At 40.2% G+C, this 15902-nt stretch overlaps 1 protein-coding gene across 1 annotated transcript; it reads left to right on the top strand.

Annotated features, from left to right (window-relative positions):
* The first annotated feature begins 3860 nt into the window (after positions 1–3860).
* LOC130138416 (nuclear transport factor 2A-like) lies at positions 3861–4451 on the top strand. Its single transcript, XM_056312435.1, has 2 exons — positions 3861–4178; positions 4401–4451. Exons 1-2 carry the CDS (start codon positions 3861–3863, stop codon positions 4449–4451), a joined length of 369 nt encoding a protein of 122 aa, XP_056168410.1.
* Positions 4452–15902: the final 11451 nt, after the last annotated feature.

Here is a 15902-nt window from a genome sequence, read left to right as displayed (position 1 = left end):
TTCAACCGATGATTGAACTATTTTGCATCAATGTTTTACGGCGAGTTATGAGGTGAAAGATAAACCAAATTGGCCTATAAATGAAAGAAATGGGAGGGTTAAAATTGTCTAACTGAGGATTTAAAATTGAACAATAATAACAAAGTTGAACACGTTGGTCAATTATAGTAGAAACCTCATTCATCTTGATACGAATAGAATATCCTGTTGAAAAATTTTCCTTACACGATAATTTCAAAAAATACGCAGAGAAAAAAAAATGCCACATTTATGCTAATCTAATCAAGGGTGAGCATGGGCCTGGTTAAGCTCATTCAACACCTAACTTAAGAACCAACCCACACAATATCGGTCTCCAATTTTTGGGATCGGGGTTCGAACCCTTTGGGCCTGGGACCGAGAACGACCAATTGATTTTTTTTGTGTTTCGTTTTTTGTATTCCTAGAAAGGACAACCGTACTCTTTGAAGTTACGTATTCATCGACAATGCGATATTGAGCAACCAAATAATGAATATCGGTATAAATCAAATAAATATTTAAGAGAACGCAACAACAGAAATCTTCAATTGCCAAAAACAACAAACCAGACGAACACGTGAACTATAAAAAGTAGAGTGTCGCGAAAGGGAGGGGAAGAGAATCGATCGATGAGTTTAAATGAGTAAAGAGGAGACGAAGAGACTACCTCCAAAGAAATGGAAATGGATGATTTTATTGATAACTTGAGATTGAGGGAGAGAGTGAGATTGTGAGAAAGGAAAACGGCAAAAGAAGAGGGGCACCTATAATTTCATTCCTAGGATTTGGACAGAAAGAAAAGATAACTACAAGTTGGTCCAAACCAATCTAAAATCGCGAGACTAGGAATTAACCCACATGATACAGAGTTCCGCTGCCCAAAATCGAAGACAGGCTCAGTCCCGAACTGAATCAAGACCAGACGAGTTGAACCGATCCATAGTCGGTTTAGGGTGAGCCCTGACCAATGCTTCCCCTAAACCAAGCAGCTCTTTTACCCTAGGTTTCTCTCTTCTTCGTTCCTGTGCGTGGCGTCGGTTTGAAGCAGACGATCGAAAGAAAAAATGGTGCCGGTGGCCATCGCAGGCGCCGTGGCGAAGCCGTTCGTGGAGAAATACTACCAGTTGTTCGACGTGATTGTTCAGGACTTGGGGAACCTGTACGAGGAAGATTGGATGCTGACCTTCGAGGGCGAGATTTTCCTGGGCAAGGAGAGAATCCTCAGCAAACTCCAGTCCCTTCCCTTCCAGTAGTGCTAGCACAGAATCCAAACCGTCAACAGCCAACCGGCCAGCCCCGCCGGCGGCGTGCTCGTCCTCATCAAGGGTGTGCTTGACTTCGTCCGGCTAGACGGCGTGCGGCAAGCCGTTGATTTCAGCCAGGTCTCTTGCTTTCTCTCTCCCTCTTCCATCTCTCTCTATCGGTTGATTTCGCGTGGATCTGATTTGATGTGCGATTTGGGTCAAAGAACTGTTCCGTTCCTGTCTCCTTCGCTGGTTTTACGGCTTGATCGGCCCTTGTCATTATGGATTTGGTGATTCGACCGATGAACGAACTATTTTGCATCAATGTTTTTCTCGCCTTTAATTTTGTGTGCTCTGCAGTGTGTCGGGTTAAATGACATCAAATGTGATTTCTCTGTGAATATCGAGTAGTATTATAGGCATGGATTCTGTTTTTCGTCTTCTATTGCTGTCCCGTATCTGCTTGATTGTAGACGAGTCTCTTTGAGTGTCAAAGGATGGTTTGGATGATGCTCTTTAGTTGATTGAATATCATGTAGTGTCGTTCGTTCATTCATTGTTAACTGATTACGTATTTATAAGTTCACATTGTTGCTTTGATGAACTTTCAGAAGAAGGTATCTCTGCTATTTTTTTTAGGGGTATCGAGATCTGGCTGTTCTAGTATGTTGCCACTTCTGTTAATATACACATATTTTGGTCATTCCTCTAGCATGCCCATCGACTTTACTCGTTTATGTTGTACGGTTACTGGGATGAAAAGTAGTAAGTTAGGTGATATGATAAGATCCCTTGCTTCTAATCTCTTGTCTGAAAATTGGAGGACTGCATATGGCTCTGCTAGATCCCACCCTTTGTTTGACATGTACTGGCTTGTTTTAACTTATGCTACTTAGGAAAGCGAATTAAAAAAACAAACCAAATTTTACAGGCTTAAGAAGCGTCTAGGTGGAAACAATAAGGAGCTTGGCACTGAGTAGGATAGATGACTTAAATTTAACAAGTCTTCACTTTGAGTTTTGACAGAACCAATGCTTTAAAAATTCTTGGTTGTGCCACCTATATTGATAGTTTGGGAATCTATCTATGTGAATTTGTTTCATGCCCGTCTATAGTCTTTATTATCTGGGGAGTTTTTTTGGTAGTGTTGGCCGAACTGTATTGCGCCCTTTCTGTCATTCCATCTCCTCTTTTTTACTCAAACACAACTGCAAGGGTACAGTCCTTGCTTTTTCTCTTGCTGCTGATTTGACCTCATGGTTGCTCTTAAAAAAGCAGGCAGCGAGGAGATTCTTGCTTTTCACATGTTGCCATGCATAGCATCATGTGGGGAATTGATTTTTGAAGAAATTGGATACATTTCCTTATCCCAAAGGTTTGGTCAGTCTAGCAAATGTTTTTGACGAGTCAAAGAAATGTTCCGTTGTTTAGATGATGCAAAGCGTTTTGTTTCCTGTCTCCTTCGCTGGTTTTACGGCTTGATCGGCCCTTGTAATTATGGATTTGGTGATTCAACCGATGAATGAACTATTTTGCATCAATGTTTTACGGCGAGTTATGAGGTGAAAGATAAACCAAATTGGCCTATAAATGAAAGAAATGGGAGGGTTAAAATTGTCTAATTGAGGATTTAAAATTGAACAATAATAACAAAGTTAAACACGTTGGTCAATTATAGTAGAAACCTCATTCATCTTGATACGAATAGAATATCTTGTTGAAAAATTTTCCTTACACGATAATTTCAAAAATTAAGCAGAGAAAAAAAAATGCCACATTTATGCTAATCTAATCAGGGGTGACCATGGGCCTGGTTAAGCTCATTCAACACCTAACCTATGAACCAACCCGCACAATATCGGTCTCCAATTTTTGGGATCGGGGTTCGAACCCTTTGGGCCTGGGACCGAGAACGACCAATTGATTTTTTTTTTGTTTCGTTTTTTGTATTCCTAGAAAGGACAACCGTACTCTTTGAAGTGACGTATTCATCGACAATGCGATATTGAGCAACCAAATAATGAATATCGGTATAAATCAAATAAATATTTAAGAGAACGCAACAACAGAAATCTTCAGTTGCCAAAAACAACAAACCAGACGAACACGTGAACTATAAAAAGTAGAGTGTCACGAAAGGGAGGGGAAGAGAATCGATCGATGAGTTTAAATGAGTAAAGAGGAGACGAAGAGACTACCTCCAAAGAAATGGAAATGGATGATTTTATTGATAACTTGAGATTGAGGGAGAGAGTGAGATTGTGAGAAAGGAAAACGGCAAAAGAAGAGGGGCACTTATAATTTCATTCCTAGGATTTGGACAGAAAGAAAAGATAACTACAAGTTGGTCCAAACCAATCTAAAATCGCGAGACTAGGAATTAACCCACATGATACAGAGTTCCGCTGCCCAAAACCGAAGACAGGCTCAGTCCCGAACTGAATCAAGACCAGACGGGTTGAACCGATCCAGAGTCGGTTTAGGGTGAGCCCTGACCGATGCTTCCCCTAAACCAAGCAGCTCTTTTACCCTAGGTTTCTCTCTTCTTCGTTCCTGTGCGTGGTATCGGTTTGAAGCAGACGATCGAAAGAAAAAATGGTGCCGGTGGCCGTCGCAGGCGCCGTGGCGAAGCCGTTCGCGGAGAAATTCTACCAGTTGTTCGACGCGATTGTTCAGGACTTGGGGAACCTGTACGAGGAAGATTCGATGCTGACCTTCGAGGGCGAGAAGTTCCTGGGCAAGGAGAGAATCCTAAGCAAACTCCAGTCCCTTCCCTTCCAGCAGTGCCAGCACAGAATCAAAACCGTCAATAGCCAGACCGCCGGCCCCGCCGGCGGCGTGCTCATCCTCGTCAAGGGTGTGCTAGACTTCGTCCGGCTAGACGGCGTGCGGCAAGCCGTTGATTTCAGCCAGGTCTCTTGCTTTCTCTCTCCCTCTTCCTTCTCTCTCTATCGGTTGATTTCGCGTGGATCTGGTTTGATGTGCGATTTGGGTCAAAAAACTGTTCCGTTCCTGTCTTCTTCGCTGGTTTTACGGCTTGATCGGCCCTTGTCATTATGGATTTGGTGATTCGACCGATGAATGAACTATTTTGCATCAATGTTTTTCTCGCCTTTAATTTTGTGTGCTCTGCAGTGTGTTGGGTTAAATGACATCAAATGTGATTTCTCTGTGAATATCCAGTAGTATTATAGGCATGGATTCTGTTTTTCGTCTTCTATTGCTGTCCCGTATCTGCTTGATTGTAGACGAGTCTCTTTGAGTGTCAAAGGATGGTTTGGATGATGCTCTTTAGTTGATTGAATATCATGTAGTGTGGTTCGTTCATTCATTGTTAACTGATTACGTATTTATAAGTTCACATTGTTGCTTTGATGAACTTTCAGAAGAAGGTATCTCTGCTATTTTTTTTAGGGGTATCGAGATCTGGCTGTTCTAGTATGTTACCACTTCTGTTAATATACACATATTTTGGTCATTCCTCTGGCATGCCCGTCGACTTTACTCGTTTATGTTGTACGGTTACTGGGATGAAAAGTAGTAAGTTAGGTGATATGATAAGATCCCTTGCTTCTAATCTCTTGTCTGAAAATTGGAGGACTGCATATGGCTCTGCTAGATCCCACCCTTTGTTTGACATGTACCGGCTTGTTTTAACTTATGCTACTTGGGAAAGCGAATTAAAAAAACAAACCAAATTTTACAGGCTAAAGAAGCGTCTAGGTGGAATCAATAAGCAGCTTGGCAATGAGTAGGATAGATGACTGAAATTTAACTAGTCTTCACTTTTAGTTTTGACTGAACCAATGCATTAAAAACTCTAGGTTGTGCCACCTATGTTGACAGTTTGGGAATCTATCTATCTGAATTTGTTTCATGCCCGTCTATAGTCTTTATTGTCTGGGGAGTTTTTTTGGTGGTGTTGGCCGAACTGTGTTGCGTCCTTTCTATCATTCCATCTCCTCTTTTTTACTCAAACACAACTGCAAGGGTATAGTCCTTGCTTTTTCTCTTGCTGCTGATTTGACCTCATGGTTGCTCTTAAAAAAGCAGGCAGCGAGGAGATTCTTGCTTTTCACATGTTGCCATGCATAGCATCATGTGGGGAATTGATTTATGAAGAAATTGGATACATTTCCTTATCCCAAAGGTTTGGTCAGTCTAGCAAATGTTTTTGACGGGTCAAAGAAATGTTCCGTCGTTTAGATGATGCAAAGCGTTTTGTTTCCTGTCTCCTTCGCTGGTTTTACGGCTTGATCGGCCCTTGTAATTATGGATTTGGTGATTCAACCGATGAATGAACTATTTTGCATCAATGTTTTACGGCGAGTTATGAGGTGAAAGATAAACCAAATTGGCCTAAAAATGAAAGAAATGGGAGGGTTAAAATTGTGTATCTTAGGATTTAAAATTGAACAATAATAACAAAGTTGAACACGTTGGTCAATTATAGTAGAAACCTCATTCATCTTGATACGAATAGAATATCCTGTTGAAAAATTTTCCTTACGCGATAATTTCAAAAAATAAACAGAGAAAAAAAAATACCACATTTATGCTAATCTAATCAGGGGTGAGCATGGACCTGGTTAAGCTCATTCAACACCTAACCTAAGAACCAACCCGCATAATATCGGTCTCCAATTTTTGGGATCGGGGTTCAAACCCTTTGGGCCTGGGACTGAGAACGACCAATTGATTTTTTTTTGTTTCGTTTTTTGTATTCCTAGAAAGGACAACCGTACTCTTTGAAGTTACGTATTCATTGACAATGCGATATTGAGCAACCAAATGATGAATATCGGTATAAATCAAATAAATATTTAAGAGAACGCAACAACAGAAATCTTCAGTTGCCAAAAACAACAAACCAGACGAACACGTGAACTATAAAAAGTAGAGTGTCGCGAAAGGGAGGGGAAGAGAATCGATCGATGACTTTAAATGAGTAAAGAGGAGACGAAGAGACTACCTCCAAAGAAATGGAAATGGATGATTTTATTGATAACTTGAGATTGAGGGAGAGAGTGAGATTGTGAGAAAGGAAAACGGCAAAAGAAGAGGGGCACTTATAATTTCATTCCTAGGATTTGGACAAAAAGAAAAGATAACTACAAGTTGGTCCAAACCAATCTAAAATCGCGAGACTAGGAATTAACCCACATGATACAGAGTTCCGCTGCCCAAAACCGGAGACAGGCTCAGTCCCGAACTGAATCAAGACCAGCCGGGTTGAACCGATCCAAAGTCGGTTTAGGGTGAACCCTGACCGATGCTTCCCCTAAACCAAGCAGCTCTTTTACCCTAGGTTTCTCTCTTCTTCGTTCCTGTGCGTGGCGTCGGTTTGAAGCAGGCGATCGAAAGAAAAAATGGTGCCGGTGGCCGTCGCAGGCGCCGTGGCGAAGCCGTTCGCGGAGAAATACTACCAGTTGTTCGACGCGATTGTTCAGGACTTGGGGAACCTGTACGAGGAAGATTCGATGCTGACCTTCGAGGGCGAGAAGTTCCTGGGCAAGGAGAGAATCCTCAACAAACTCCAGTCCTTTCCCTTCCAGCAATGCCAGCACAGAATCAAAACCTTCAACAGCCAGCCCGCCGGCCCCGCAGGCGGCGTGCTCGTCCTCGTCAAGGGTGTGCTTGACTTCGTCCGGCTAGACGGCGTGCGGCAAGCCGTTGATTTCAGCCAGGTCTCTTGCTTTCTCTCTCCCTCTTCCTTCTCTCTCTATCGGTTGATTTCGCGTGGATCTGATTTGATGTGCGATTTGGGTCAAAGAACTGTTCCGTTCCTGTCTCCTTCGCTGGTTTTACGGCTTGATCGGCCCTTGTCATTATGGATTTGGTGATTCGACCGATGAATGAACTATTTTGCATCAATGTTTTTCTCGCCTTTAATTTGGTGTGCTCTGCAGTGTGTCGGGTTAAATGACATCAAATGTGATTTCTCTGTGAATATCTAGTAGTATTATAGGAATGGATTCTGTTTTTCGTCTTCTATTGCTGTCCCGTATCTGCTTGATTGTAAACGAGTCTCTTTGAGTGTCAAAGGATGGTTTGGATGATGCTCTTTAGTTGATTGAATATCATGTAGTGTGGTTCGTTCATTCATTGTTAACTGATTACGTATTTATAAGTTCACATTGTTGCTTTGATGAACTTTTAGAAGAAGGTATCTCTGCTATTTTTTTTCGGGGTATCGAGATCTGGCTGTTCTAGTATGTTACCACTTCTGTTAATATACACATATTTTGGTCATTCCTCTAGCATGCCCATCGACTTTACTCGTTTATGTTGTACGGTTACTGGGATGAAAAGTAGTAAGTTAGGCGATATGATAAGATCCCTTGCTTCTAATCTCTTGTCTGAAAGTTGGAGGACTGCATATCGTTCTGGTAGATCCCACCCTTTGTTTGACATGTCCTGGCTTGTTTTAACTTATGCTACTTAGGAAAGCGAATTAAAAAAACAAACCAAATTTTACAGGCTTAAGAAGCGTCTGGGTGGAAACAATAAGCAGCTTGGCACTGAGTAGGATAGATGACTGAAATTTAACTAGTCTTCACTTTGAGTTTTGACAGAACCAATGCTTTAAAAACTCTAGGTTGTGCCACCTATATTGACAGTTTGGGAATCTATCTATCTGAATTTGTTTCATGCCCGTCTATAGTCTTTATTGTCTGGGGAGTTTTTTTGGTAGTGTTGGCCGAACTGTGTTGCGTCCTTTCTGTCATTCCATCTCCTCTTTTTTACTCAAACACAACTGCAAGGGTACAGTCCTTGCTTTTTCTCTTGCTGCTGATTTGACCTCATGGTTGCTCTTAAAAAAGCATGCAGCGAGGAGATTCTTGCTTTTCACATGTTGCCATGCATAGCATCATGTGGGGAATTGATTTATGAAGAAATTGGATACATTTCCTTATCCCAAAGGTTTGGTCAGTCTAGCAAATGTTTTTGATGGGTCAAAGAAATGTTCCGTCGTTTAGATGATGCAAAGCGTTTTGTTTCCTGTCTCCTTCACTGGTTTTACGGCTTGATCGGCCCTTGTCATTATGGATTTGGTGATTCAATCGATGAATGAACTATTTTTCATCAATGTTTTTCTCGTCTTTAATTTGTTGTGCTCTGCGTTGGGTCGGGTTAAATGACATCAAATGTGATTTCTCTGTGAATATCTAGGAGTAGTATTGGCAAGGATTCTGTTTTTCGTCTTCTATTGATGACCTGTATCTGCTTGATTGTAGACGAGTCTCTTTGAGTGTCAAAGAATGGTTTGGATGATGATCTTTAGTTGATTGAACATAATTTAGTGTGGTTCGTTCATTCGTTGTTAACTCATTACGTATTTATAAGTTCACATTGTTGCTTTGATGACCTTTCAGAAGAATGTATCTCTGCTATTTTTTTTTAGTGGTATCGAGATCTGCCTGTTCTAGTATGTTGCCACTTCTGTTAATATACACATATTTTGGTCATTCCTCTAGCATGCCCATCGACTTTACTCGTTTATGTTGTACGGTTACTGGGATGAAAAGTAGTAAGTTAGGTGATATGATAAGATCCCTTGCTTCTAATCTCTTGTCTGAAAATTGGAGGACAGCATATGGCTCTGGTAGATCCCACCCTTTGTTTGACATGTACTGGCTTGTTTTAACTTATGCTACTTAGGAAAGCGAATTAAAAAAACAAACCAAATTTTACAGGCAGAAGAGGCGTCTGGGTGGAAAAAGTAGGCAGCTTGGCACTGAGTAGGATAGATGACTGAAATTTAACTAGTCTTCACTTTGAGTTTTGACTGAACCAATGCATTAAAAACTCTAGGTTGTGCCACCTATGTTGACAGTTTGGGAATCTATCTATCTGAATTTATTTCCTGCCCGTCTATAGTCTTTATTGTCTGGGGAGTTTTTTTGGTAGTGTTGGCCGAACTGTGTTGCGTCCTTTCTATCATTCCATCTCCTCTTTTTTACTCAAACACAACTGCAAGGGTACAGTCCTTGCTTTTTCTCTTGCTGCTGATTTGACCTCATGGTTGCTCTTAAAAAAGCAGGCAGCGAGGAGATTCTTGCTTTTCACATGTTGCCATGCATAGCAACATGTGGGGATATGATTTATGAAGAAATTGGATACATTTCCTTATCCCAAAGGTTTGGTCAGTCTAGCAAATGTTTTTGATGGGTCAAAGAAATGTTCCGTCGTTTAGATGATGCAAAGCGTTTTGTTTCCTGTCTCCTTCGCTGGTTTTACGGCTTGATCGGCCCTTGTCATTATGGATTTGGTGACTCAACTGATGAATGAACTATTTTGCATCAATGTTTTTCTCGTCTTTAATTTGGTGTGCTCTGCGGTGTGTCGGGTAAAATGACATCAAATGTGATTTCTCTGTGAATATCCAGTAGTAGTATTGGCATGGATACTGTTTTTCGTCTTCTATTGATGTCCCGTATCTGCTTGATTGTAGACGAGTCTCTTTGAGTGTCAAAGGATGGTTTGGATGATGATCTTTAGTTGATTGAATATCATGTAGTGTGGTTCGTTCATTCATTGTTAACTGATTACGTATTTATAAGTTCACATTGTTGCTTTGATGAACTTTCAGAAGAAGGTATCTCTCCTTTTTTTTTTTAGAGGTATCGAGATCTGGTTGTTCTAGTATGTTGCCACTTCTGTTAATATACACATATTTTGGTCATTCGTCTAGCATGCCCATCGACTTTACTCGTTTATTTTGTACGGTTACTAGGATGAAAAGTAGTAAGTTAGGTAATATGATAAGATCCCTTGTTTCTAATCTCTTGTTTGAAAATTGGAGGACTGCATATGGCTCTGCTAGATCCCACCCTTTATTTGACATGTACTGGCTTGTTTTAACTTATGCTACTTAGGAAAGCGAATTAAAAAAACAAACCAAATTTTACAGGCTTAAGAAGCGTCTGGGTGGAAACAATAAGCAGCTTGGCACTGAGTAGGATAGATGACTGAAATTTAACTAGTCTTCACTTTGAGTTTTGACAGAACCAATGCTTTAAAAACTCTAGGTTGTGCCACCTATATTGACAGTTTGGGAATCTATCTATCTAAATTTGTTTCATGCCCATCTATATTCTTTATTGTCTGGGGAGTTTTTTTGGTAGTGTTGGCCGAACTGTGTTGCGTCCTTTCTGTCATTCCATCTCCTCTTTTTTATTCAAACACAACTGCAAGGGTATAGTCCTTGCTTTTTCTCTTGCTGCTGATTTGACCTCATAGTTGCTCTTAAAAAAGCAGTCAGCGAGGAGATTCTTGCTTTTCACATGTTGCCATGCATAGCATCACGTGAGGAATTGATTTATGAAGAAATTAGATACATTTCCTTATCCCAAAGGTTTGGTCAGTCTAGCAAATGTTTTTGATAGAGGCAATAATAGGCCTTGTTTTTTTTTGGGGTCGAATATAATAGGCCTTGTTAGAAAGTATTGAATGAGGATAATATTGACCTTTTTGCTTCCTTTTTTGGTACTCTTGGGTACTAAGTCACGTTTTTCATGTATGTATTCATTGCATTTTGATGATATGATTCGTGAAATTTGCGTAGTTACTCTTCATTAGCTTAACACTCTGCTGTGCTGTTATCATCCCTCAGACATTCCAGTTGATGCCTACACCACAGGGAGGCTTTTACATATTGAATGACCTCTTTCGTGTGGGCCAAGCCGCACCGTAAAGTCAAGTCGCGGAAGGAGAGTGATTTATACTTGAAAAGGCAGCCTTCCACTCCCATTATAGATTTCTATACTGGTCGATAAAGTAGAATTCATGTTCAAATTTTGTTGTCTATGTCAGATTGCTATATATTGACAAGTTTTACATTTCGATCCTTGGTGTGCTTGATTTGAAGGGGAGAGAAACAAAAAAGAACTGCATTGGAGCCGTTGCAGACGTCTGGTCGTATTCCTGTACTATGTTTGTTGGCATGGTGGGTTTGCAGGAATGTGAGACTTGCAGTACTCTAATTGCATTTTTGCTTGCCTTCTCGCGTTCCTCATGAGCACGAAACATGGCTTTTACTGTGTTGTGCTTTACTGTCTGCATGATGGGATGATTGTGTGGAGAATGAACATATATAGTGAAATTAAATGTTATAGACCAGGTCTGGAATAACTTGATGAAATAAGAAATAGGGAGTTAAAATTAGTAACTCATAGCCGGAAGTACTAATTTAACTTCAGAATATGTCCGATCATTGCCTCCGGTACTTTCCTAGGAGATTTCATGCTACCTTTAGTAATGAACGGAGCCTTATTAGATTTGCTATCAATTAATTTGCTGATCAAGATTTCAATGCCGCTCATCGGACCAGTCTGCATGATGGCAAATTTAAGCTCGGAACCAATTCTTTAAGTCCATCCGCCACCGGTCCAATGCACATTATGAATTTAACAAATATGCAAATGCAATTATTGATTTTTTTTTTGTTAGGGATCGGGGTTTCTTTCTATGTAAGGAATAGCTAAACAGGTAGTTAAAATTTAGGTGTCGGCAACAGCTTAATCATAATATGCATAACTAGAAGCCAAACTAGTCTTATGTAATGGAGAGCTTATTGGATCCTCCTAAGATGCCACAGCTTTTGTTTTCGGAGTTTGAAGAGATGAGCGAAGCCAGCCTGGCTGAGCGGTCCATGAATGAACCACACATGTCTATGTCCCACTACCTCGTACAACGAATTCGAGAATCGACAGGACAGATGCATGCTTTAGTCAATGGACAATACTCTCCTGTCCTTCGCCAATATTGGCAATTGTTGCCAAACATTAGCTAGGTTTTCTCACCATTGCAGCCCCCGGGTTAAAGGATTAATAACTTCAGCCGAAACTAGGTCAATAAGAAGGCCATGGTCGTTACCAAGTTCACCAGAATTAGAACGGGAAATTGCTCCGATCCAACAAGATTACTCAAACGCTATAAGAGGCCAAAGAGCCTAAAGGAGGTGGGGGGCAGCGGATGTGTGGCTGTGAGTTGTATAAGATTTTGTAAAATTACTACCAAATATTTTAAAAGTTAAAACTGTTAGATTAAGGTGTGTTTTTTAAATATTCTATCACTCCCCCTCATGTTTAGTTTGGTCTTTTTGCCTAGTACTAAGCATAGACATATTTAACTATGGAGCTAAATAGGGGCCTGGAAAGATTCAAACTCAGAACCACCTGTTCTGAGGGGGAATGATAGAATATTTTAATATTTAATCACGTCTTTATCCAACAGCTTAAACTTCTACGAGAGATGACAGTAGTTCCACAAAATCTCATAAGTTGGTGGCTGCGGAAACGGAGTGGGTAGAGAGAGAAAGAAGAGAGACAAAGGACAGGGGATGGGTATAGATCAGTGTAAAAAAATAATTTATACACTCACTGTTAATTTACATGTGGAAGATTCGGGTACAAATCTATCTTCGGACATGCGGTGAGGAGATAGAGTAATTAAGACAAGTAGTTGCGGAGAACATGAGGTGAGAGAGACGTCTATAACTGTTAGCACTTGCCATCACAAAGTCCAAGGGCAACTGCACAACACTTGCAATGGTACTTGTGGACTTCTTGATCGCAACAGCCATCACAAAGTCTTGGAGCATTGTTGGCTGTCCTACATAGCACGGTCGGCAATGATGTTGACAATTTTGTAATTTTTTAAATTTCTTTTCTTTTTTCTTATTTTTATTTTCTATTTTTCTTTATCCCTCCGCCGACCATCGCTGAGGCCTAGCGATGGTCCGCAACCTCCACCAGCCTCAAGCGAGGGTCGGCTGGCGAGGGTCGCCCTCCCCTAGGCGGGCGAGGGCGATCCTGGCAGAAGGTCGGTGAGGGTTGCCCTTGTCGATCCGACGAGGGCAGCCCTCACCTATTGATGAGACCCAACGCTAGCCAGCGGAGGGAGAAAGGGAAAAAGACAAGAAAATAAATCATAAAATTAAAACAAAATTGCAAAAATTGTTCGCGTCAGCAATGATCGTGCCACATAGGATGACTTGCGCTAACTAGACCTCCACGTTGGTGATTTCGGTCAAAATTGGTCAAAAGGATTAAATTGATAAATTATCAAAAGATTTAAAACTAAATTGACACAATTTTAAAGTTTATGACTAAATTGGCAAGTATCAAAATGTTTAGGACTAAATTAGTAAGTTATCAAAAGATTTAGAACTAAATTGGCATAATCAAAAAGTTTAAAACTGAATTGACTGTCGTATAATTAATTTAGAACTTTTTGAATAAATATTCCTCATATTCCTATTGATTCGAAGTCCGGAGGGTTTCAAACACCTGCTTGAATCATTAAAGAGGGTTTTTAAAATGTCTTTTCCTTTTGATAAGAGACATTTCTGCAATGAGTTGCTTCTCGTTTTGGATGACATCCATAATGGCAAGTAGAAGCCTTGGTGCTTTGCAATTGATGATCTGACAACCTAACCGCTGGTCTTCGTATCGCCATGACATCCATACGCCTTTTGACACACATCTTATATGAGTTGTCGTCATTCGAGCCTATCCTATGCGGTAAACCTTTGCTCTTTCACTTGTCAGTCTTCCTACAAAGAGCCCCTATGACTCAATACCCTCGTAATTTTTCTCCGCTGAATTGAGATGCCGCAGATCTGAGCTGTTCCACTGATTTCAACCTGAACGAATTCGTACAGACATGATGCTCATAAAAGACCACAAATTCTACTGTGCAACGTATATAAAGCCAAATGCCATTCCTATCTTACTGAAATGGCCTTATTATTTCAATTATCTTGTGATCTTATAAATTTTTTCTCTCTTTTATATTGTGACATTAAATTTTGAGAGGACGATTGTCCAAAAAGTTGTACGACGATCAAATCAATCTTAAACCTTTCAATTGCGCTAATTTATTCTTAAATTTTTTGACGATTTGTCATTTTAGTCCAAAACATTTCTCTGTATCAATTTAGTCCTAAACTTTTTAAAGATTTACCAATTTAGTCATAAACTTATTATTTGGTTATTTGACTAGAAGGTCTAAATTGACAAACCATTTGAAATGTGTAGAACTAAATTGACACAATTGAAAGGTTTAGGACTAATTGGCAAATGGTCAAAAGATTTAGGATTAAATTAACACAATATATAGGTTTATGATTTTTTGGATAATTTTCCTAATTTCGAGAATAACATAGAGTTTGTCTCATGGGTTTCGAGCGTGTCGTGCTTTTTACGAGTTGTACTCATACTCAAGGGTCAATGAAAGCTTTTAATTTTGCTCGGAAAAGCCGTTGAAAATTTTGGTGATGTCATAATAAATTATCATATTTTTGGCATAAATGATTTCTGACACGTTCACACTTCCGCTCAGTACACGGGAGACTCAACACAGAAAGAACGCGCGGATAACCCAGAAAAATCTCTCCCTTTCTTGTGGTTTCGTGCTTAGCATTCAACTGCTTCTGCTAAATGGGTTTTGTTGCCATGAAGTTTCCATCAGTGCCAACACAATCCCAGTGCATCAAACACGCCGACAGCCTCCGCTGCACCGGCAACGTCTCGTCGTTCCGCCTGTGCAGGAGAGCTTCTTTCCTGCTATTTCGCCACTGAAAAAAAGATGAGTTGGTGTTGCATCATTCAACTCTTAGTCTCATATTAATGGCTAGTTCATTAGGTCACATTAGAATCCTAGAATTTAAATTTCCCATTGTTCATTCATACATGCTAATTAACTTAGGATTGCGTACATACACCATGTCAAAATCGAGAGTTATTTTTGTCTTTTTGAGCTTGACGAGATGGAGCGAAGCCAGCCTGGGTGAGCGGGTGATGAATGATTTTCACGTGTCTATGTCTGCCGATCTCCTAAACAATTTCGACAGGACAAGTAAGTGCATGCTTAGTAAATGTAGAACACTCACCTAATCATATCTCCCTTCCTTTGCCAAAATTGGCAAGTGTTCCCAAACAATAGCTAGGTTTATCTCCACGGCAACCCCCAGTTAAAGAATATTAACTTCAAGTATTACAATTATGCTAATTCAGTCCTAAATATATTTGTGCCAATTTAATCATAAATCTTTTGCATTTGTGTCAATTCAGTCCATTCGGCCAATTTTAGCTGACCAGCGCTAATGTCGACACCAGCCGACGCTGATGTGGCAATTTTTAAATATTTTTTTATTTTTTTCCTTTTTCTTTTTGTTTTTCCTTTTCGTCTTTTTTTGTTCCTTTTCTTACCCACAGTGGTCGACGAGCCTAGGTGAGGCCAGCCTTGCCATGGCCTCGCTAGCCGTGGGCAAGGTCAACTTCACCTGCAACCGGCGAGGACATGGCGAGGCTAGCGATCTCTGTAGGGAAGAAAAGGAAAAAGAAAACAAAGAAAAGAATAAATAAATAAATAAATCGAAAAAATTTTAAAAAAATTTTCATTTCAGTGTCCACGTCAGCGTTAGCCGGCTACGTCAGTATTGGTCAGCTAAAATTAGCCGGATGGACTGAAGTGACATAAATGCAAAAGGTTTAGGACTGAATTGGTCAAAAAGAAAAATTTATAACTGAATTGGCACAATTACACTAAGTTTAAAAAAAAAAATCATAATTTTTCCTCCCAAACATGGTTAGTACCATGTCCACCAGACATAGAACGGGAATTGCTCCG

The sequence above is a fragment of the Syzygium oleosum genome, unplaced genomic scaffold, assembly GCF_021117445.2.
Source record: "Syzygium oleosum isolate NSW1041296 unplaced genomic scaffold, Sole_v2.1 Sole_v2.06, whole genome shotgun sequence".
Classification (NCBI taxonomy): domain Eukaryota; kingdom Viridiplantae; phylum Streptophyta; class Magnoliopsida; order Myrtales; family Myrtaceae; genus Syzygium; species Syzygium oleosum.
This window is presented reverse-complemented; position numbering and strand designations above follow the sequence as displayed.

Excerpts from the sequence above, each read along its gene's own strand:
- LOC130138416 (XM_056312435.1), top strand. The coding sequence starts at position 3,861 with ATGGTGCCGGTGGCCGTCGCAGGCGCCGTGGCGAAGCCGTTCGCGGAG. Across the intron at positions 4,179-4,400 it reads AAGCCGTTGATTTCAGCCAG|TGTGTTGGGTTAAATGACAT; the intron begins GTCTCTTGCTTT and ends TGTGCTCTGCAG.